Genomic DNA, 25,432 nt, shown 5'->3' with positions numbered 1-25,432 from the left:
ATGAATTTTCAAAGTAGGAGTCTTTGAAGAAATTTTATTACAAGGATTAGGATGAATGATGAAAAAATTCCAAACATCAGCTCTGTATTTTGGCAAAATTATTTCAATTCTTTTATTACTTAAAATAATCATCGGTGCAATACTTAAAAATAATCATAAAAAGACTAATCACTTTCTATTTTCCTTTAATTATGTAAAAACTATACAGAGTTCATGCTGAATTCATGTCGTCCCCACACTTCTACAATGCCAATTTACAACCCTGAAATAAAAAGAGGAGTAGAAGAGAAAAAACCATAATTATGTCTTAAAACACACTTAAATGTGTTAATGATATTTGAAAGGTGTTTGAACAATAGGAAACGAGACGGCAACAATGAAACAGTGATTCAAAATGACGTCATAGGATGGTTTGCAGACAATATACATCATGTTTCAATTTAACAGGTGATCTCATAATGTAAAACAAAATTATTTCAATATGACTTTGTTGTGTTTTGCACCTTACATGCTGTTTTCCACCTTGGGTGTAACCTAATATAACATATTACATCTTCAAACAACTAGCATGCAATACGATAATAGATGCTGGGTTTTTCTGAAATTCAAAAAAAAAAAGATATAATTCTGGTTTCGTTCATTACTGATTAGAATAGTAAATATAGGCTAGTTCAGGGGTACTTGTTGCAATAAAGTGTTGTCTGTCTCGAAAGACGTGGGAAAATCTGTTGAGGGGTAATGATTTGGACACCGTTTAGATGCTTATCTGAATACTTGGGTCTTTTCTTATAGCACCCGCACATCTTCAAACGGGGCGATTGTTTACTGTTAAATTTATCTTTTTGTACACAGAACGTGATACCTTCCCGATCCTAACAACTTTTTATCTTCTCATAATTCGTGAAGGATGTTTCAAATTGTGTAAAAGACATATACATCTATATCTTCTTATTTTGTCTTCCATTTGTTAAATTATTAAGAGATGTGGAAGTTATTGGAATATATATGTCCACAAATTCGAGTAAATGGAAATAGAAAACTAAATACAGGTGAGACCTTAGTCTTCTTCATTACATGTTCTTTGAGAAAACATATCTCTATATTATTAACTTTACGTTTCTATATGGATTTTCTGTTTTCCAGCATATATTTCATTCATCTTATAATTCCTGGAAAGTACAAAGAACTATGAATCCCCAAAATGAATTTTAATAAATAGCCTAAACAGTCTCGATTTTTCAAATCTAAGTAAGATTTCAGTAAGTTATGTACCTTGTTGTTCAATTGACAAGTGGCCTAATACTTTGACAAATACACCTAAACCATAAGACGCTAAGATGTGTTAGTGTAAAGAGTGCTGCTTCTGATCAATGAATGGAATAAGTAGTAAATAGGCAACATCGATTCAAAATTTTGATATTGACTTGATATATAGTACACAGGTACGAGGTCTCTTTCATATGATGGTCACTTTTTAAGGCCCTCGATTAAACGATAATTAAAGTTTACTTATGAAGAAGTTGTAGAGACTTTCCTCAATTTAATGCGATTTAAAGTGTTTATTTTCACTTAAACTTCTTCAATACGTATCAAAAGTATTAGTTTCATCAATTAATTTAGGGAAAAAGTGTCTTTTAATTCAAGTGTATTTCTGATAGCAGATCAAACTAATTGAATCGTAAGCCAATCTGATTTTAAATACAGGTGTCCAAACTGAGGCTCCAAAGGGGGTGTGCCAAAAAGAAGCATCCAGAGAATTCTAGAATATCAACTTTAGCTATAAATATTTATATTTCATTTTATTTTTATTAACATAAAATATACTTATTATAAAAAGAAAAAGCTTCCATAAATTTCCACCACTAAAAAGACAATCGTTACAACCACACATCATAAACATTAGGAAAAAGGTGAGTAGAACTTCAGTGACATCGTTCTTTAGCCTCTGTTGTGCCCTGAGATAATTCAGATACAGTGCTGTTAAAAAATATATATAAATTTTGTTCTCTGGGGACATACAGTGGATCAAGAAAATTATGATTATAGATATCAGTTTTGAATATTTAACCTCAGGGCTGGTTTTACACCTGAGAAAAACACAGAAAACATCGAATATTTCTGCTGAATTTATTCACTGGAATTTTGTTACTTTTTGAATAAATCTAATATCGAAGCTTGTTTTTCACACCAGTGGGTTTTCTTGTTCGAAGGATTGCTTAAGAAATTTAATGACCTTTTTATTAACTTTTGGGACAAAATGAAAAAGTGTATGTAAATATTTTCTGATGAAAGGTTTTCTAACTCGTGTGTTTGATTCTACTTTTATGAGAGTTTCAGATGACGATAAACTCCTCGAACTATCTGAAGCATTAAGAATTGTTTAAAAAGAACTCTAATCAATTCCATTGAAGAAGTGCAAAATACCCTGTAAAATAACATTAATCAAAAAATGCAAGAACTTCAAAGACCTTAAACTGGGTGGTTTTGACGCTTGACAGATATCAAGAGGTGAAAACTAGACGTTCAAGCGAGGACAACTGTTCTGTAAACCAAGTCATCTCCGATCATTGTTTTTTATCCTTTGGTTTGTGCAACTATTTGTGCAAATCAGGAAAGAAATCTAAAGAAAAAGTGGGAGTTTATTTTCATTTTAATTCTTAAAAGGATCGGTACGAAAAAAGGTGACAAAATTGAGGTAAGACTAATTTACATATGTAAAATGATGTGGTTGCTTTATTCTTTTGAACGCGTGTAAAAGGTGGGTATCAGATCCTGACAGATGTGTTGTACCTCTTTTAGTTTCATGTTTCGGGTAACTAGCATATAAATCCCCTGTTGATTGTTTTAATCAACTTTAAAAGACCCTTAAAAGCTTTACAGTTTGACCTTTTTCAATAAGAACACACAGACGGGATCATCGCATTGTTAAGAATAGGTCTGCAATCATGGTGAGATGGATTTCGTGGGTCAGTAACTTAAAAGAGACAGTTAAATGTAACGAAAAAACTAATGTTTGTTTGGAAATCGTTTTACCACCCCAAGTTCAGCTTTAAAGCAGTAGATTTCAATAAAATGTGTCTAAAAGGGGGATATTTCACAGATGGCATGGTTACAAGTGGTCTTTGAAATTGTTTTCAGCGAAAAAATATATGAAACTTATGTTCTGTGATACAACTTTTCTTAATCTTTCAGGGTAATCATATAATATGAGGATTTCTAGTAGGCAGACAGGAATATGTCACAAAAACTCCACGCAGGAGCAACATGCATCAATGAATATCGAGTAGGGAAGACCACATGAAAAAGGAGTTCTTTAGGCATCTAATTATGTGAACCACATTAAAAAAAAGATGACGATCCTATCAATATGGGGAACAGTTTAATGGTGATTTTTCAACAATTATTTTTAGAGGAAGTCTGATACGAAACGCGTTGTGATGAAGCTGACATTTCGCCAGAAACTGGAGTGCGTTGCGTCCAAGATTTGCCACGATGAATTTCACATAATGAATGTGTAAATGTTAAAAAAAATGTGTATGATTGACAATTTTTTTCCGGAAGTGCAGTTACCATTGTTTACATTTCGAAAGTCAGTCTGCTTGATTGAAATTTAAACATATCTACATGATACTGCATATTTGTAAATATTACTGAAAGACCTGTAGACATATTTATTCCGGGGATATTCCAAGTTGTTACGTAAATTATAGAACCGACATCGGTGGTTTCTTAAGTTCATCGTCGGGGAAGAAAAATTCATTCGATACTGAGAAAAAATAAGATAGTTTTCATTTGATAAAGACAATCATATTGGCCCCAGAACATCCTCGGGATATTTAATTGGAAACCTGCTGAAGTCAAAGATTATTGCCAAGAAAAATAAAAGTTTATTAAACGAGCCTCAGCATCGACAATTTTCGAAGAATTGTCTGACGTTGGAACTAATTACTGTAAATGACCATGCAAGTGCAGGGACTGTTAGTACTACTGTATTTTTATCTCATGTTTCCGGTTAATAGCATTGGCCTATGGTGGTAAGTATGAAGAATAAATAATGCTTTGATATTTTTAAAATGACTGAGTGCTACGTGATGTAATTACATGTGTTAACAGTATACGTCTTCTCATAATAGGATGTAATCTTAAATTTTATTTTATCAGAGTAGCAATACAGGTTGTATGATCATGAATGGATAGCATAAATAATATTTGCCCCATGTAAGACTAGAAATTCAAATGTGAAAAAAGATATATCAACCATCTTTCTATAAAGTTTTGGATGTAAAACTAGAAAATCATATATGAAATTAATATCATCCAATTTTTTTTTATAATGTTGAATTTTCAGGAAAAGGATTAGGAAAAATCAAAGAATAATGTTTTGAAAATAAAATGTCATTTTTGAGATATTTACACTGTTGAAATTTGTGATTGATGGGACACTGGTATAGGCTAAAAAGAAGATGGATTAAGTATTAAGGCCTGTAGTTAAAATTTCCCCCAGAAATATGGCTTGTCATACATGTTATTCCTCTGCACCCAATAACCAAATTCTAACGAGAATCTAACAGACACAATCAAACCATCAACATGTCACTTATAATTGAAAACATTTTTAAAGGCATTGTACAACATGAAATATTGAAATGAAATGTTCAGCTTTCTCGCACATTGTGCTTTCTTAATGATACATGGGTGGCTGATTTTTAAAAATAGATAGGAAGATACGCTTGGTAGTCAAAGAATATTAGCAACAAAAGTGAGAAAGTGAAATCGATTTCTTGGGTAGCCAAGGTAAATTTATACCACCTTGATTATAATGATAATGGAACAAATATTAAAATAAAATGAAGAGAGAAAATTTGCCTTCAATGCAGATATTTTTTCTTCAAAAAATGATTAAGAATTAAGTGACTGTTTCAGAAACAACAACAAAAAATCCTAAACGATATTTTAAAAAAAACACTTTTAACTTCCTTTTGGAATATTTTTAATTAAAATGAGTAAAATTAAAAGAAAACATTTCGTTTATTACATTTCAATGTGTAAAGAAATCTAATACAATCATATCATTGATATTTTTTTATATCCTGAATTTGAACGTCTTTAAAATATTCATAATAAAACAAACCAAAAATGTATTGCTGGATGATATAAACTTTTTGAAATGTAAGCATCATTTTAAATATTATAGTATATTTTCTCCATTTTCAAAACAATCTTGATATATTTGAAAGCAAGTGGAGTAATAGTTGCAAAAAAATAAATACATGTAGTGTAAAGCAAGGTTTAAATTAACATGCAGCAAAAATATTTTTAATTCTTTTTCTATGTTTTATCAACAGTGCAAAACAGACTGACATAATCTTTATCTTAACAAAAAGAATAAAATCATTTTTTTCAAAGAAAAAAGAAAATCTACATAACAAAAATCCATAATTAAACCACAATAGTTCCAAAAATAAAATCTTAATAACTACTAAATTTGATCTCAATTTAAAATAATAATGTTGATGTAAGGGATTCTTAGAAAAGTATTTTTGGCCAAGTTAAGCTTTAAAAAAAATTTCACAGATCTTAAAAACTTAAAGAGTAGTGTTATTTTATATATTTTTATCAATATACACACTGTAATACATAAAAATAATAAAGAAAGGTAATTCTTAGTAGAACACCTTCAGAACACTGCGGAAGATAGTAAGGCTTTTGACGGTAATTGAAATTTGCGTTTTCCCTCCTCACTCGGGGAGATAACCTTGATTCTAGACATAACAGTCATTTTCTCGCGTCTGTCCGACTTCCCCGAGGAGAGGTGCTAACAATTTTGCATAGTCGAATTGCACTGAATGAGAGATTGATAGAGTAGAATTTCCTAAAGGGTATCGGACAAATCAAAATTCAAAAGGCTATTAATATATATTAACTGTATAAAATAAGTGCAATATCAATACAGAGTTCTTTGATCAAAAAATATTATAGGAAGTCAAGTGGGTGCAATATTGAAAAATAATTCAACGAGAAATCTCTAAATATAGAATTAAAATTAACGTGATTCATGAAAAAAAAAGTCGAACAACCAATATATGTCACTTTTCAAACAAATTACTGATGTGATTAAAAACCATATTGGTTTATAAAACTTTCCCTTTGGGTAAATCATTTTCTGGAACAAGTAAACTAGCAGGATAATTAGAAAAATGAAACCCTGTACGACAAAGGTGGACTTCGTTATTAACTGAGGTCAAGGTATAATGAATTTAGTTATTAAGTTATATTTTGATTACATGATCATATAATATATCTGATGAGATATATTTCTTCATTGATCCTGTAGACATTGCATGTACTTCAGTTTTGTGTAAGACAAGCTTAACAAGTTAATCTTACAATTTAAAAGAATTGCCTTTTTAGATATTTACATTTTAATATCATTTATTTAATGGTAGAATATTCGTCTCTAGCTTAAAATGTTTCTAAAAATAAAACTACATGTTTAAAAACCTTGATTTAAGGTCACTACATCTTTTTCTTTATTATAAAGTAAATAATATATAAAACATATACAGTAATATATATTAGCTATATATGGCTATTACATCTTGAAATGAAATAAGAATTTTGAAATTACAGCAAGAGAACTTGTTTATATATGGTCTGACAATTTGTATACAATTTGGCATTGAAATTTCTAAAATCACAACAACAAAAACTTTTATATTTTACTATTTTTTTCTAATTTTTAATGCGGACAAGTAAATCTGTAAAATAAATAAAATTCATATGTTTTAGGTCTTATATAATTGGTGAATATTTGTTTTCTGGAATAAATTTGGGAAAAAATTCATTCATAATTAATAATTAGATAATATGTGTATTTTAAAAACATTTGCTAACACACGGATATAATTATTTTTAATTACTCATATCAAGAAATATTAAATTTCACAGTTACGTTATCATGTTTTCTTTGAAGTCTTAATTTATTATCGACCTTTTACGTAAAAAACACCAAAAAAATATATACTTGTTTATATTTCTCTCAAAACCATTTTGTAATTTGGTTAAAAAAGTGGTGAAAGATTTGTGCTTAGTTCAAATATCACTCCGCCCATTGAGAGCTTTGCAACAGCTTACAACTATTTTATCTTCCTCATGAAATACACGCGTTTATATTCAGCAGACGCAGACGATATCAGATTATGCATCTCATTATCACAGCTGTCAAATGCCTTATGAATATTTATGATGTATATGATAGTGTAATGTAGATTTTTGCAACTTATCGAAAATTTACAAATAATTGAATGCCTTGATATTTTTTTTTATTGCAGATGGGTTGATAGGATATTATTAATAATTACGAAGTAAATTGTATACATTTCTGGTAATACTTATAAGAAGTGGTTATGAAAGCTTACAAAGAAATTTTGAATAGATAGATACATGTACTTTATGAAATTGCATTCAAATTAAATATTTTGCAGATATATATTTTTTCATGCCTTGTTATTTTTGATTTCTTTAGGGCGGTAGGTAGTCCCTTGGTTATGGACCCAAACAGCATTTGTCGAAAAAGTCGAAGATTAGCGGGAAAACAAAGAGAAATATGTCGAAAAGAAATTGAAATCGTAGAAGAAGTAGCAAATGGGGCCAAGCTAGCGCTGGGCGAATGCCAATACCAGTTCAGAAACAGAAAATGGAATTGTACGACATCTAGAAGAATGCTTTCAAGAGTTCTTAAAACAGGTATGAATTTACTGTTCAGTTATGAAAATAATCAATACTATACAGACCATATTATTTCTGATCTAGTATTTTAATGGCCGATTCATAAGACAGGATAAAAGGTTAATACCTTTCAGGCAAACATTATAATACAATTTTGATATCATCCAAGGTTACAAAAAACGAACTACAGTATCTCATAATTAACATTTGTTTCACATTTTCATGCAACATAAAATATCATGGGAAAATAATCAAAGTTTGTGTTTGTATAACTGGAAGGAATATACAACGTTAATCGGAAACATTCTGTTATTTGTATCCGTACCATTTTTTATGTTAGCTTTAAGGTATACTTAAAGACAAAATGCTCGATGTTTATATTCAAAAGTTCATTTCTGTTTGTGTCATGGACCTAATACAAGAGAAAAAAAAATGTCCAAAAATCATAAAAATTACTGTACATTGCATGCAACGATTCCAAAATATAAAAAAGCACATATCTCTTAAACCCAAGAGAATATATTTTCTGCATAAATATCTATACTTACAGTGAGAAAACTTTAAATCCAAACTTTCCAACAAAGAACATTCAAAAAAGAGCACATGTTATATTAACCAGTTACCAAAATTTTGTGACGTGTGCGATCTTCAGTTTTTTCGTTTAAAATAATAAATCTCCCCTTTTTCTTTGTGGTGCTATGCTGTGTAGAGCTCTGATATTTCTTATTTTGTGTAAGATCTTTCCTTTGCTTTTTTCCCCACCTTTCACCCCTGTTTTTAAGATCAAAGGAAACCCACTCTTGGAATATGTGCTGGCAGGCAGTCTTAAATGATGTTGTGCCACTGATAATATAGCACTTCAAAGGATTCCTGCATAATAGAAACTTAATGTTTCTGTGAGGCAAGTTTACAGAGCTTGAATTATAAAGCAGCATATGCTTTTTACACTTTGAAGATAAGTTAGATCATAAAACAAACAAGCTAAAGAGAAACAGTTTTTTGGGAATCTCATTTGATAAGCTAGTTTCCTCAAACGTTTAAAGAGAGGAGGCTTCTGCAATTGAAATAAAATTGTTCTAACTTGTAAGTACACTGTTTTACAAGAAACATTATATTTAAAGATATTCTCAAGACCAACTGAGTGTATTAATAGGAAGAAGTAAGATAAATGAAGTACAAAGGGGTCAAGAACATTAACGTATCAAGGAAAATTTGCAAAAAACGACGGTACTGATCTGGCTTATTCATGAATTGAGGAAACTGTTAAAACAATAATAAAAATGTTATGCAGATGAAAATTGTATCTCTTTGAGTCTTGTAAATTCGTTTTTGCATACTTTATTTTAATGTCAGGAGAATGGTGAAATGTCATTAATCGTCAAAATACGGTTTTAAACTGCTTTATCTGAAAGGATAGAGATTTTTTAGTTGTTAAGAGAGTATTGAAGAAATAGATTTTGTATCCATGAATATTTCGAGATAATTTTTTTAAAAGTTAAGATTGCTTGCAGGGGAAAACTTGTCAAAAACATTCATCTGTTCGCACAAAAGAAAACTGAATTTGTCTTAAAAGAAATTTTTTATGCGAACAACTCCAAAAAACGAATTTTATATGCAATACATGTACATTTTCACAATCGGTCATTATGTCGATTACTGACTGATGATTTTCATACTAATTGTTACGCTGGATTGTGTACGGTAGGGATTTTCCCGATCATGAAAAGGAGCATACAGTGGTCGTGACCGGTCGACAGGGGATGCTTTCTCCTCCATGACATCTTATTTCAATTCTGATGATTTTAGGGATCCATATTTGCTCTGCTCCCACTTTTTATCGTTTCAATTGACGTTGGAGATAGATTACTTTATTTCATTAATAATTATTGCAAGTAGTTTTGGTAAATGAGTAGTTGATTTCACTGGATTGAATAAAGTCATTTCGAGGTGTGAAAATATATACAATATAATAAACTTTATTTATTTCATATTAACAGATCTTAATTGAATTTAAAGTCATTCGATAAAACTGAACACAATTTAGTCAGCATGATATAAATTATCTTTTACATCCAATTTTCATCTCATGATATGCATGAAAAATAAACTACTTTGAATGATATTTTAAAAATCACACTTTGCATTTACGTGCATTTGTAATGGTATGGAAATAAAAATAATATTAGTAATTCAAACATCATTCTGTTTTGAAAAAGTAATGATTTCCATTTGTTGGAGTTAATCATCACTTTATGCTAATAACTTAAAGTTTTACATGAAGATAATAAAAGATCTGAAACGAGAAGAGGTTAAAAAAAAGCTAACACAAACCAGATTCTGTCGTAAAAAACATCTAGATTCTTTCATATGTATATCTGAAAAAAGGAACAGCAGTTTCAATTGATAGAAGGTTTATATACCATAAAAAAGTTGTTTTTTTTTTAATTTTAATGGGCAAAACTATTTGCAGAATATATTTAAAATTAGACACTGATATTAAAAAGTACGTTAAAAAAGGAATATTTGTACATGCACTGCTTGTTATTTTAAGAATAACATAGAAGTATAATATACATGTATATAATTATACACATATTCATGATCATAGTCAATATGCGGCCATCTTTTTTGAAAAATTTTCGACACACTTTTCATGTGAAATTTCAAAATATTTCCTCACTTGTGTAAAATAAACGCCTTGAAATAATTCATTTCGGCAACTGTGCTTATTGTTTTTGTAAGACCACATAGACAAAACAGAGTTTATATCTTGAACTGAGTTAAACAAGATAAAACAGATTCAAATTCAAGGTGGGGTATACTATCGTAATTTCCGATACATTATTATTATTATGGTTCTGATCTGCTAACAAAGTTTTTTGATATTTTTTTTCAAATGGCATTTTTATCGCAATTTCCAATGAAACACACCCAAAAACTTTCCAAATACCTTCAAAAGAGAACATTTCCATCTATTATCTTTGCAATACAATGATTTCTTTTTTCCTTTCTCTCTGTTAAACAGATACCAGAGAATCAGCGTTTGTTTATGCAATAACCGCTGCCGGAGTCACATTTGCTGTAACGGAGGCCTGTGCGATGGGCAAACTCATGCAATGTTCTTGTGATAATAAAGTTCAAGACATTAATACGGACGGCGACTGGGTTTGGGGAGGCTGTAATGATAATGTAGACTTTGGGTATCGAAAATCTAAAGACTTCATGGACGCTCGCAAGCGAAAACGTCGAGGGGACCTGACAACAAGAATACAGTTACACAACAACGAGGCCGGGAGACTGGTGGGTATATATACAGACAATGGATTATCTTTTTTCCATATTTCAACATTTTAAGGTGCATTCTTAATCAGCCTCTTTCCCCCTTATTTAGAAACTTTATCTCATATTGAAATAACAGAGACAATGTGACATGGTTTTGAAGACTTATGTAGTTTAAATTTTGAACTAATTGAAGAGGTACTCACACTGCATTTGGAATTGTATATTGTTTAAAGGTAACCTAGTTTATTCTACAGGAACGATGCAGTTTCCCTTTTATATTTTATCTTATCTTTGTTGAAACATTAACCGCACAACAATTCAATAAAACTTCTAAATAAGGCTCATATTGCAATCAAAATCGCAGCCAAACTCTAGCTTCCGGGCACAATTGTCAAAAACGAAATTAAATTATGTCAATAAAACTTCTATTGCAAGGTCTCAATGCCTCTTCAGATCTGCCTCCGTAAGTTGAATCACATATTGATTTTGGGTAATTTAAGTAATTGGCCAGTAACGATTTATCATCGGAACACATCTAGAGCTTATTGAATAGATCAAAGAACTGTTTGACGGGTACTTAATGCAGCATTTGTTTTACAAAGTATTATTAAGACATAGATCAGTGTCTTTCGGCACACCCTCTCAATAGTCAAACAACGTTTCGTACCAGTCTTAGAAGAGGCTGCTGTCATTTCAAACAAATTCATTTTCTGGATGACAAACCGAGTAAAAATTTACATGTATCGAATTCATACTTCACACACATAAAGGGTCCAGAATTTACCAAATCACGTTTATATTTCCACCATTCAAGGGCACTCACAGAGGAACTTTCTATCTGTGTTTATTGTCAACACTTATAGTTAGCTAGATGATGTAAACCCTTCTCATGTTTAGATCAAACCCTCTTGAAGCATGAAAGAGATTGCTATTACTATTATTTCGAGTACCTCTTGACCAGTGAAAATTCCTATTAATTTTATCTAATAGTCTGTCAATTTGTCACTTGTATATTCAACAAAGATAATTTGAGAGCAAGGATTAACGATCAAAGATAAATGCTCTTTTGTCGATGAATTTTCAATGAATGAAACATTTTTGTGGTGAAATAAGGATATTTCGGATAAAATATGAAATTTGGCCCAAGATTCGACAAAAACTTACGACTTCTAACGCATGAAAGGGGTTCATTGTGGGAATATTTGTTTCCTTTGAGTAATGGACAATTTGTTCAAATAAAATTGGGATTCCGAATAATTATAAGTCCTCGGTATTGAAAAGAATATATGGTCCATATTTTAACTTGCATATTTAGTAACAATAAAAATAGAAAAATTCTGAATAATATCTTATATTTGTCACGTAGAAAGGAGGAGTAGTGCATACTATTGTTATGAAATGATTCAAATATTCAAATGTAAAATACACTCACGAAAATATTACACCTCCTGGTGTCAATAGATAACAAATAACATTTCATGTAATTGAATTTCCATAAAAATATATGCCTGGCATTACTTTTTAAAAATAGTTTATAGAAAAGTGCAGTTGAGAGCTATTTTTGACACTGCTTTTAAGTAACTGACAAAATACGTATTCTAGAAATGTTATAATTTTGTTATCTCATAAAGCACATTTTTTTCTGTTGTAGGCTGTTAAAAAATATACAAGGGATGTGTGTAAGTGTCACGGGTTGTCCGGTTCATGTGCACTAAAGACGTGTTGGCGGAAAATGCCACCGTTTCGAAGTGTTGGTGATAGACTTAAAGAGGAATTTGATGGTGCAATTCAAGTAGAAATCTCTAATGATGGCAAAGCCTTGGAAACTAAATCTAAAACAATTAAGCCTCCTTCTCGCGAAGACCTTGTTTACTCGGAGAATGCCCCAGATACAAGGTTTTGTCGTAAAAACAGGAAGTGGGGATCCTTAGGAACTAAAGGACGACTTTGCGATCCTAAGTCTATGGAAGTAGGAGGATGTGACCTACTTTGTTGTAATCGAGGATACAAAACAGAAAAAGTGACCCTGAAAGGAAATTGCAAATGTAGATTCATCTGGTGTTGTGATGTGCAATGTGAAACATGCGTACAAGAAAAGACTATACACAGATGTCTATAGCTCTCCTGTGTTTAAAGGAGCGTTTGTTATTTAACTATGGAGGCCATTTTACATGCCAAAACAAAGAAATTTGGGGATTTTTTTAAAAATTAGGTTGGAATGAAAGTGTTTTGTGTAAATGAACGTGTACATTTTGTTGTTGTTGAAAAGTTGCAAACACAGTAAATTGCTCTTGAATTGGAGAATTGTAAAAAGAGAAAGATTACAACTAATATACATTTGTATCCATTGAAGTGTCTGCATATTCACTTCAAGGCCGTTCAGTATTTATGATCATTGTATCCATATTTTATCATTACGATATTGTACATATGCGTTATAGAATATTTCTTGATTAAAATAAGCTTCAATTAGATGTTACAGTATTGAAATATTTACAAGATCTGACTGAATATTTTGTCAGTTCTAGAGGGTTATGTTCTGAAATTGTAAATATATTTATTTAAATTAATTACTGTTTTATTTACATATCATAACTTTATTTTGTATGTTGCTTATAAAGTATATAGGGTACAAAGGAGTTTAAAGAAGGCTTCTTTTATGTCATATATTTAAACGTTTGTTGTTTTTCATATGTAAGATAGGAAATCATTGACATGTACCTTGCTTAGCATTTTTTCTACTTTATTTTAAAACGTCTTCAACTAATGTTGTCTTTTCCCCTTTTTCCAAATTATATTTATTTTAAAGAAACAGAATCTTTATGAAAAATTATGAAATGAATACTCTTCCTTACAAGATCAAAAGATTAAAAGATTAAGCAATATGTACATGTACATGCATTTGATTTTTATGTTACTATAACTCAGAATACTAGTGCCTTATAGTCAGATACAAGTTTAATTTACTTAGGAATTATTCATTATTGAACAATATCTTAAATATTGTAAGCAGTGGTATTTCTTTTTTCATCTTTTAACATGAACATTGTTCAAATGTTGATTATTACAGTAATAGCCTAGTTTGATCAGTTTCTTATTTAGCAAATGATGCTTTAAGCTTCCATCAGCATTCAGTCAATAATGGCTTGAACAGGATCAGCATTAGCAATAAACATTATAATTATAAATATTGGAGTTACATATAGATGTTTTGAAAAAAGCAAATGAGCCTTGTGCATGAATATATAGTATATATTAAGTTCATTATGCAGAATTAAGAGTGAAAAAAAGTCCACAACAAAGCATTCAAGATAAACAGCATTAATAAGGAAATTAGAAACATTCTTTGCTGGAGCATTTTATTTTCAAATATACAGGGGTTACTTTAAAGGTTAGTGGAGATGAGAAGGGGATACAATGTTAGAAATGTTAACAGAAAGTTCGTGTTTGCAGTATTGTATAACTATTTGACAATTTAATGTATTGTTTCAAATGCCACATTTTTAAAAAAAAATTGTAGGTAGTCTATTTATTTCACAACTTAAACTTGATAAACTGCCATTATTAAGAACCACGTTTCTTTCCTTTTACTTTACATTGCTTTCAAGCTAACACATCAAAAGCAATGAACGTTTTTTTGTTTGTTTTTTTTTTTTGCTATCTTTTGTATCAACAAAGATTTTTTTGTATTATTTTTTTCTGAAAAAAATGTCAAATAGTCTTTTAAAATGGGCATTTTGCATAATGATATATTTTCAAAACAAAGATAGTTTTCTTTCACGATATCAACAACTTATGGAAATATAACTTTAGCAATATAAATGAGAGTTTAAGCTACTTAATAATTCAATTTGAATTTTTCAAGACTTAAAATTTGGGTTCCAGAAATGTAGAAGTTTAGGTTTTAGACATAAAATGTCAATTATGTTCATTATTATTCACTGTATTATTGTCATGTAATTTAGTTACTGGATATTTCTGTTGTATTGTTTCATGTGTTTATATATACTTTATAGAAATTACTTCCTGTGAAATTGTTTTTCTACAATAAAACTTGCGTTAAACGCAAAATGACACAAACTGTTAACTTTCGAGTCCCAGGTACATCTTGAAATATAAACCAGATCAGATTTTAATTTATTTTAAATGTATAGTGATATTTGCCATATTCTTCAAATTTGATCACAAAAAATAAACTAGATGGACAACATTAAACAGATTTTTGAAATCGTGTCTTACTGTTATTTGGAAAGAAGGATTCACTAGGACAATTAAAGACGCTGGAACAAAGTCAAAGTAAATTAAAAAAAATAAACACAGAAATAATAAAATTCATCTAAAAAGTAAGTTCCACATTTTCTAACTTTTAAAAAATACTTCGGTTTATGAAAGAGTGTATGTTCATCGCTTGGATTTGTTTTTAATTAAACAACTTTTTACCGGGTTAACAAGTGTGTGAAAGTCAGTCAATTCAATATTGGTCTCAATAACTCAGTGCTTAAAGCACGCTAGAGGCCCTGGGTTGAGTCCATTTTTGAGATTTTATTTTTCACCATCTGTTAAATAATCGTGCAATTGAACATTATTCTAAAACAAACCTTCCGGACATTATTCAATGTTCATGGAGTTTATATTCGCTGGTTGGGTGCCTTGTGTCAACATACTAAAACTTCTAAATCAAGGAACATAGATATGAAAGGACATGCATGTGACAATTGAGACTAGCATCAAAGAAGAAATATACTTTTTTCATAGTATATCTCTCATAATACAAGAAAACTGGGGAGCGAGGATTAGCATTTGGTCTTTTTCAAAGAGATTTGAAAATTGCTTCGGATGTAAATTAATCTTTTATCACGGAACAAAACTTTCAGGATTCATTTTGCTTAAGGTGCTACACATAAATGTCTAAAATTTAAGTCAATAATCGTAGTAACGTTTCCATATCATGATTTCGTAAAACCACCATGAGATCTGGGAATTACTTGTTGCGGGGGCAACTCACTTTGTAAAAAAAAATTGACAGGAAGATATTTCAGTGAAGATAATACTCTCCTGCTGTAAATGAACAGAACTGGAAAAAGAAACATAATTTGTATTTGACAGGATAAATTTCATTTCCATTCTGGCTTAGGTCCATAGTTTTGCGTAAAAATACATGGATCCTTACCGGTAATTAGTGTCGCCACAATATGAAATAGATTGCCCTGAGCTTGATGCGGAGTTTCTAACGAATATTAAATACTGATGTTAGTTTGTGGTAAACATTTCTTTCCTCAAAGGCGGAGTCAAACTGGGAAATTCAAGGTTTAATAGTCGGTTAATAACGCTGAAATTCTTTAAGATGCGAATCTGCAGACGTGTTTAATTAAATAAATAAGCAGAAAATCAGTTATTGAGATTATCTGCTTTAGAAGCAGGAAGTCATGATGGCAGCAAAAGTCAATTTCAAATTGACATCTGGATGGACGCACAGTGATTTAGATTATAGTTGCGATGTCTTGATTTGTCTTTTGAATGGTGCATAAAGGTTGAAGGTTATGAAAATCTTATATGCAATAAGGACTAAAGTTCCTTTTAAAGAAATCCATATTCAGAAGTCAAACATGTGGCCTACGAAATACCACTGAATGTATATTAAGACAATCAAATAGGCCATTTCTAAGAAAAGTTTTTTTCGTTGTTTAGAGTCCACCCTAAACTCGAAAACCTGTCTTTTTATCCGGGAAAAATACACAATCCAAAAGAAGAAAAAACATTTTATGAACAAAAGTTAGACTTACTCATCATTATTTGAGACGTTTCCCTGCATTGTAACAAAATATTTTATTAAAAAACACTTTTGTATACCACTTCACTTTTTTAGATGCCGAACGCTAAAATAGTTAAATGCATGTCAAAGATTTGTTGATTTTAATTTGTGTTTGTTTTTAATTTCATAACCTCAAAACTTATCCGTGCGCAGACGCTTAGCATAAAAAACTTCGAAATGGTCTGACTTTACAAACGCATAAACTGAAGTACTTGTATGACTTATTCGAAACATCAATTAAGGAATAAACAATAACGTTTTTGAAAAGTTACAGGTAATGAGATTTTCTTGAATATATAATTTTATGACACTGTGTAATAAAATAAATGGCGATAACGAACAGTTTTAAACTCAAAAGTCCATTTTAAACAATACGATATCAGGGGCAGAGAAAACACATACCTCTAAAACACCAGAGGTGGGCTCATGTGGAGAAATGATCAACCGCTCTGGGCTCTCTGTCATGATCTGTAAAACTGAAAGAAAACGTAGACAAGTCTGAGTGTGAATTATGGTCTTACTTTTAGAATGAAAAACATCAGTAAGCATTTGACTCAATGATTAGTTGTAATTGCTGACAAGATTATTGTATCGGCAAAAAAAAAAAATACTTGCGAAAGGATGACCTCCAATGAGACTTGATATTCTTTCATCAACTTGTATGTTAATACCTGTAGGTTGCCTCGTTTTATACATTGTTCATACAGAGAGCATGTTCCTGCTTATCGGATCAACTGTGACATATAAACTTCATACGCAGGTGATAAGGTTGTATTGCGACTTAAGTCAGAGAATTTGATAGTTGAAAAGATGAAATCATCAAGTTATCATAAAGCTTGGTTATAAGGTTACTACATCTGTTTTATATAGATATTTTAGTTGAAAGGGTTGTTATTGGTAACTTAACAACAAAGCTTTATGATAATTGTGATTTTTCAATTGTCAACTTCCCACACTTATGTACCAATATCCCTTATCACCTGCAATTGGGGTTTGTATCTCTCAGATAAATTGATACACAAGAACATGCACTATGTACGAACAATTCCTAAAAACAAGTTATGAAACACGAAAATCAATTATAGCATTTTGCAAATATTTTGACAATGATCTTGTCACCAAATACAGTCTATCATTAAGTCAAATGCTGGTTGACGTTGTCTATAATTTTTTCCGTTTTTTTTCTCGATCATGACATGCGTACCGGGGTATGACTGATCGACGGAAGATGCTCACTCCTCCATGGCACCTGATCTCGCCTCAGATGGTTAGAGACCGTGTTTGCTCTGCTCCTGATTTGTATTGTTAGAATTTCCCCCAATATTCCTATGTAAAACTTTGATTCTCCATCCAATATGTGCCCCTCCAGGAGAAGGTGAGGGCATAATTTTGATCAAATTGAATTTACATTATAAAAAGAAAATTTCACTTAATGTTCAAATTTTTGCCCGGTGGTTCTTGAGAAAGTTTTAAAATTGTTACCAAATTTTCACGGTTTAATTATCCATCCTTGAAAGAAAATGTCCTTTATCTGAAAAAATCTTGAATTTTCACCCAAGGATGGATTCAGCTCAGGTGAGCTAACAAAACAATGAACAAAACGGAACAAAGCAACATAAAGAAGGAAAATATAGCGTTGATCAGCTTCATAAGGCTCTTAGAAAAGGGTTTATTTCACATGTATGCTGCATTTATCTTCACAAGGGTGTGAGAACATGCAATTTTCTGTATAGTTTTAATCTACTAACGTTCAATCGCCCCTTGATATTGTGAAATTAAGCATGAAACAACTGTGTGAGATCTTGGTTTAACGTTTTAATCCAATCTATTGCCACAACACTTTCTCCGTAAATTCAAGTTAATTTTTCAGCCATAAAAATTTGTCTGGTTTTTAGCTCTACTGGTCAGAGACCAGAAGAGCTTATGCGATAGTAATGCGTCCGTCGTCCGTCCGTCTGTCTGTCTGTCTGTCTGTAAACAATTTTTCAAAATGCTACTCCTATTAGAGTTTTGGTCCGATTTCAATATAACTTGGCACACAAGTAGACTACACTAAGATACATAATTCTGTGCATCGGTTTTTGATTTCGATGATCGGTGTTGCCATGGTTACTAAAAATATAAATTTCTGTGAACTTCTTTCAAATTGCTACTCCTCTTACAATTTTGGTCCGATTTCAATATAACTTGGCACACAAGTAGACTACACTAAGATACATAATTCTGTGCATCGGTTTTTGATTTCGATGTATGGTGTTGCCATGGTTACTAAAAATAGAAATTTCTGTGAACTTCTTTCAAAATGCTACTCCTCTTACAGTTTTGGTCCGATTTCAATATAACTTGGCAAACAAGTAGACTACACTAAGATACATAATTCTGTGCATCGGTTTTTGATTTCGGTGTATGGTGTTGTCATGGTTACTAAAAATAGAAATTTCTGTGAACTTCTTTCAAAATGCTACTCCTCTTACAGTTTTGGTCCGATTTCAATATAACTTGGCACACAAGTAGACTACACTAAGATACATAATTCTATGCAACGGTTTTTGATTTCGATGAACAGTGTTGCCATGGTTACTAAAAATAGAAATTTCTGTGAAATTTTATTTTAAATACTACTCGTCCACCAGTTTTGTTCTGATTTCAATATAATGTGGCACACAAGTAGACTACACTAAGATACATAATTATGTGCATCGGTTTTTGATTTTGATGAACAGTGTTGCCATGGTTGCTAAAAATAGAAATTTCTGTGAAATTCTTTCAAATGCTACTCCTCCTTTAGTTTTGGTCCGATTTTAATATAACGTGGCACACAAGTAGACTACACTAAGATACATAATTCTGTGCATCAGTTTTTATTTTGTTGAGTGTCAAGGATCATTTTTCTATTGATTCCTGTTTTGAATTCTCAAGTCACAACTACTACTTTTCTCTTCCTTTGTTTTAAGTATAAACCAGTAGAGCTACAGTCTCGACAGAGACTTCTGGTTTTTAGTTCTACTGGTCCGAGACCAGAAGAGCTTATGCGATAGTAAGGTGTCCGTCATCCGTCTGTCTGTCTGTCTTGCTGTCTGTCCGTCTGTCTGTAAAGAATTTTTCAAAATGCTACTCCTCCTACAGTTTGGGTCTGATTTCAATATTACTTGGCACACAAGTAGACTACACTAGGATGCATAATGATTTCGATGAACGGTGTTGCCATGGCTACTAAATATAGAACTTTCTGTGAAATTCCTTTAAAACACGACTCCTCCTACAGTTTTGGTCTGATTTCAATGTAACTTGGCACACAAGTAGACTACACAAAGATACATAATTCTATTAATTGCTGCCCGTGCAAAGTTTCAAATCCAAGTGCTACTTTTCCTCTGTTATACATAGAGACCAGTAAAGCTACAATATAATCAAAAACTTCTTTTTTTATTATGTTATATATTTTCATCGCGCCCCTGCAAATGTTGTTAAACTAAATGTACTGCATGTGAAATTGTACCCTCAAGTCCACCATTTCTAGCATGCCACTAATCTGTTGGATGGCTGCAGGTACCGATTAACCAACATAAACATCAAGCCAGAATAGAAGGATTATGCCTAATCCCTTTCAGTTACTATTTTCGTAGGTTATAAACGATTTCTTCATCACGAGTTTACCATTCTAGTCCTCAAATGACAATCTCTTCACAGAATGCCCAAGAACAAATATCAGGAGTAAAAAATAATTACATGTACTATTGTGAGTATTTGAGTATGCTTTTATTTTGGTCATGTACACCTACATTGTGAAATTGACTGGAACTAATCCTCCATTTTGCACTGGGGCAAGGCGTAGTTATTTTTTTTAATTAAAAAAATCAAAATTTTACAAAACTACAGTCAGTACCGGTTTTAAAGGGAGCTTCCTGTTATATATTTTTCTGACGTTTTGTTCTAAGACCCGGGGTAGTTGTTCTGCATGGATTTACGACAACACAACTGCCACAACGGACTACTAATTCGATGTTAATCACTACTGAAACAAAGGAAACACAATGCGACAGACCAGACCAAGACTTCTGAACAGGTGAACCACCAACAATGTATCAGGTCACATGCTACCGAACAACAACAACAACCCTGTCCTCCATATCCTAATACCAACCCAGGATCTTTTCGATAGGCTTTTTTCACTATTAGACCACTTTACGGCAACAAATGTAATAGGAAAGTAAAAATACGAGGGAGCAAACCAATATTCGACCTGTGGTTTCATGGTCTCTTGACACCTGATGTATCAACGATTTCCTGACCTCTAAAGATCTATCAAATCAAAATCGTGCGCTTGTTGATATACAAAAGATCAAAATTGACTTCAGTATCTAAACCAACCCTTGCTTCTCTCAGGCAGTTGGACAAATATCTCGGTTACCAACACAGCTATCGAATAGGCGTTTGAACGCAGCTCGCGTGCCTTAACCGAACTGTCGCTTCTCTTGAGCACTAGGCCATGCTCAAGTCAATGACCTTTTTCACAGCGTCACAACATATTGAAAGAGGGGTTCAGAAACATAAAACCGAGACTACTGCATGTGGGCGATCGATTGTCTAATCAATTTATATAAATTACGATGCATGCATAATACAAATAACTGTCTGGCACGGAACGATTAACCTCGTCAAATCTAACTCAATGATACAAGGCAGTGCGATTAATGGAAAAGATGCCAGCCAACAAAAGACTATTTGAAGTAAATAATATTACGGAAGGGATACAGCTGGTATCAGAGATTTTTATATAAAATCAATAGCTAATTAAGTTTGGAAATCGGAGGCATTATTATGTGTTATATAATCCTTTTTGGGATTTTTATTTGTAGGTCTTCTTATGCTGGAAGGGATTCGGTTTTACTTACAATAGAGACGTAGAATAATACAACTGAAAAAAAAAAACGATTTTTTTTTTGTATTCATATTAGAATAATTTCGTTAGCAGATTTCAGAATATTATTTCGAAAAAATTAATTCTGTAATTTTACTAATTCACAGAAAATTCATATCTAATTATCATAAGTGTACAAAATATTCATGGATGTCAAAAAATCCATACTGATGCTATGTAAATTATCTATAAAATTAATACTGGTGGTATGTTAACTATCTATAAATAAACACTTTCAAATTAATGCATGTACAGGATGTGATGTTGCTTTTTTGAAATTGACTTTTTTTGGTGTGATAAAATAAACGTTTACTATAATTAATTCGAAAAATTTTTAAAATAATATCAAACTTAACGAAGATAATAGAGCCTTGAGGCTCAACTGGACTTAAAAGGGTCCAATTTGAAAGAAAAACATATAAATAGATATACACAACATGTACCACATATCCTCAACAATTTTTACAATAAATGAAATTACGAACATTATAATTTAATCGTCTTTATGTATAGCCTTTAGAAAGATCTTCAAGTTCATTTATTCACTCAACACCATTTTGAATACATGGTACATGAGGACAAAGAGAAATATTTACAGCATATATATAATCAGGTCAGAGGTATAAGTATATATAATATACAAAATCAGAAAATGAAATGGGAGAAAAATAAAAAGAAAATGAAAAAAGAATAGAAATCAAAATTATATTGTCTGGTCAAGACTTAACTACAAATTTGAAAGTGTCTGTAGAATTAAGCATACATGTAATTAGAAAAAAATTCATAACACATTTAGTCCACCAAACCATTTTATGTAATCATAGACTTAAATCAAAAATCAGCATGATGAACATAATTTTTCAGAGACGAGAAATAATATTATAAAATTAAAATATAAGATTCATTTCACATTGAAATATTCAAATTCATGTTTTAAAATTGCCTTATCAAGAGCTGTGTAGGAATACAAGTAATACGGTATGTAAATAACTCTCTCTCTTTCTCTTATGATGTAAGAATGGTTTCTCTGTCTCAGCATTTCAAGGTAATGGAATAATTTTCTGGGTCGTCAAATGAGCAATGTTAGATAACTCTAACTTAACAGTATGCTTATTAACTTAACACTATGCTTATGCCAGTGGGTCCTGTATTAAACTTAAATTCCTCAAATAGAACGTACATGTGATTTTTCTTATTTTTTATGAGCTGTTGTGCTGTATCTTTGTGTGTTAATCCAAAATACTCATGACACTCTGGTCAATAGCATATACAGTCCAATGACTTTGATTCGTGTCTGTCCAAGAAATTCTTTTAATTATATATACAAAACCATGTAAATCACCGACTTCTTGATAAATATGTTGAGAGTCCAACCGTTCGGGTTAGGGCAGTTGAAGATTCTAATATTATCAGCTTAGATTCGCCTCTTTATTCTTAAGGTATAGACCGGCCGTGACGTCAAAAACATGAATATTAGTTGTATTTCCTTTATGAAATCTATAAGAGCGAATATTTTTCCCAAAAAATTTAAGTATACACTTTTTGTTCAAAATTATTCACTAGTGAAAAAAGAATTACATAGATTACATGATTAGTACGTACTGGTCCCTACTAACAAAGCAGGTAACAGACAACAGCATTGTATCCGTTTGCAAAGCTCATTATATATAAATTGTATATAAGAAGTCTACAAGTGATAATCCAATTTATACCCATAGTTCCCAGTTTTCTTTATAAAGAAGAAATTAAAAAAAAAATCATATGTCATATTTCTATTCTTATGTCGATACGATATATCCCGGGGAGCTTGAGTTAAAAGATTGACAAACAAATTGATGAAACTAGAATATAAGCAGTTTCGATTAAAGTCATCATTTCGTATGTTCTATGGTCGATAGATATAATGACCTTGTCAGCAAATACAATTTATCATTGAGTTAAATGCTGACTGGCGTTTTTCATACTAATTATTAGTCCATTATTTACACAGTGAATTGACGACGGCCTTTCCGTTTTTTCCCGTTTATGACAAGGAGCACACGGCGGGTGTGACCGGTCGGCAGGGGATTCCTCCATGGCACCTGATCCCACCTCTGATGTTTCGGAGGTTCGTGTTTGCTCTTCTCCTATTTTATATTGTTTGCTGGACTTTTGAGCTTGAATACTGTTGTTATCTCCATATATTTCATCATATTTGCTAATAAGATCCTTTTAACGATTGTAGAATTTAATTAGAAATGCCTACTAAAAACGAGGTTGTTGAAATCCCTGGAACATTAGATTATCAATGAGTAGCATGTCTCGCTTCTAAAAATGATGGTACACCGCTCAAGCTCTTGTGTTGCGAATACGTAGGGAGACAAAAACCCCATACTCAGATGATAGTGGAATAAAACTACATATGATAAGTAACGAACTTTTTTTTTACAAAATAGTAATTTCATTTCCCATACAATTTAGATCTTAGTTGGCGCTTATCATCTTTAATCAGTCAAACATCCAAATACGTATATATGTAAAACAGGTGTTGCAGACTCTGTGGTGTCTTGCATTAATTTGAAGTTCACTGTGATATTTCGTGGCGAAATTTGAATGTAAATAACTATTGTGAATCGATCAAATATCATCGATGTATCTGAATGTCGAATTAAAATCCAAATTGATGCAAGTGGGGTTTTTTTTTCTTCTCGTGTAGAATTCCATTTATAAATTCAGCTTCAAAGGAATAAGAAAAAAAAAACGGAATTCAAACAGTTTGTTGGAAAACTTGGTTTTCGAGGATTACTAGTAGTCGGAGACTACATAAATGTTGTGAACGAAGAACTCCAGAATCCCTTCAATATCAGCTTCAGAGTACTTGTGTGTACGGCAAAAGGATTTTTAACGAAATATTAATTTTGCTGTTGACCAATTACAGGATGTAAAACTTTAAGACTTAATTTTTACTGATGAAGCAGTTTTCTATGATATCAAAAGAGTATCGCTAGGAATTGTTGTATGAAAGTGTTGTTACATGTATAGACTATGGCGATTTTAAAGTTTAAGTATTGCTTAGAGTTTTTTGAGGATCCACATCTGATTAGACTTCATCTATACTATGTTGTAGCATAGTAAGTCTGAAGTTTCTCTTATATGACAGTTTTTTGTAAGAAGCTTGATAAAGCATTTGCTGGACACAGCAATGTATATTTGTTTGTAAGGATTTTTTTAAGTTAAGGAATCAAGTGGAGGTAGGGTTCATCGAACTCACTGAAATGCGATTTGAAGAATGTCTTACTTAGAAAATAAACTGGGAGTATTTTTGTTGGATTTCCTGACGTAGATTTTTAATATTTCCAACAACCAAAATGAATTTGAATAATCATATCTACTAGTATATTGAATTCCGAAACTTTATAAAAATCCTTACAAACAAAGACACATATCGGGGTCCTGTAGTGTTCTACCAAGCCTCTTTCTTTCCTTGTCACTAAGATATAAACAGTACTGAAGGAGAAATCCAAGAGTACTGTGCAACAGTTTATTCTTGAAGTGCTGCAAATCAGATGTGGATACTGAAAAATTCCAAGGAACCTTTGGAACATTTAAAATCTTAGAATTTTATCAAAATCAACAGCTTAAAAATTACGACTTTTTAACTTTATACACAACCACTCCCCCACGATATAATTAAAGTCCGGGCTTATTGA

The 25,432-nt window shown here is 31.5% G+C and overlaps 1 protein-coding gene and 1 long non-coding RNA gene across 3 annotated transcripts in view; one reads left to right on the top strand and one right to left on the bottom strand.

Moving 5' to 3' along the window:
• The window catches only part of LOC134232987 (protein Wnt-6-like), a 28,268-nt gene extending 13,491 nt beyond the window's left edge, over positions 1 to 14,777 (top strand). Inside the window, exons 1-5 of one of the 2 annotated variants that reach the window (XM_062714983.1) lie at positions 2,584 to 2,695; positions 3,193 to 4,034; positions 7,526 to 7,746; positions 10,754 to 11,028; positions 12,662 to 14,777. In XM_062714983.1, the coding sequence (XP_062570967.1) occupies positions 3,955 to 4,034; positions 7,526 to 7,746; positions 10,754 to 11,028; positions 12,662 to 13,129 (1,044 nt within the window). In that variant the 5' untranslated portion in view covers positions 2,584 to 2,695; positions 3,193 to 3,954 and the 3' untranslated portion in view covers positions 13,130 to 14,777. Of the gene's footprint in view, positions 1 to 2,583; positions 2,696 to 3,192; positions 4,035 to 7,525; positions 7,747 to 10,753; positions 11,029 to 12,661 lie in introns of those variants that run through there. The other variant, XM_062714982.1, reaches the window with a different exon arrangement.
• On the bottom strand, positions 169 to 8,479 carry LOC134232988 (uncharacterized). Its single transcript, XR_009984887.1, has 2 exons — positions 8,277 to 8,479; positions 169 to 262 (listed from the first exon to the last, which is right to left on the bottom strand). It is a non-coding gene; the product is annotated as an uncharacterized LOC134232988 (long non-coding RNA).
• Positions 14,778 to 25,432: the final 10,655 nt, after the last annotated feature.

Source organism: Saccostrea cucullata, unplaced genomic scaffold (assembly GCF_032062105.1).
Source record: "Saccostrea cucullata isolate Sc308-1 unplaced genomic scaffold, CSIRO_AGI_Scuc_v1 ctg56, whole genome shotgun sequence".
Taxonomy (NCBI): Eukaryota; Metazoa; Mollusca; class Bivalvia; order Ostreida; family Ostreidae; genus Saccostrea; species Saccostrea cuccullata.
This window is presented reverse-complemented; position numbering and strand designations above follow the sequence as displayed.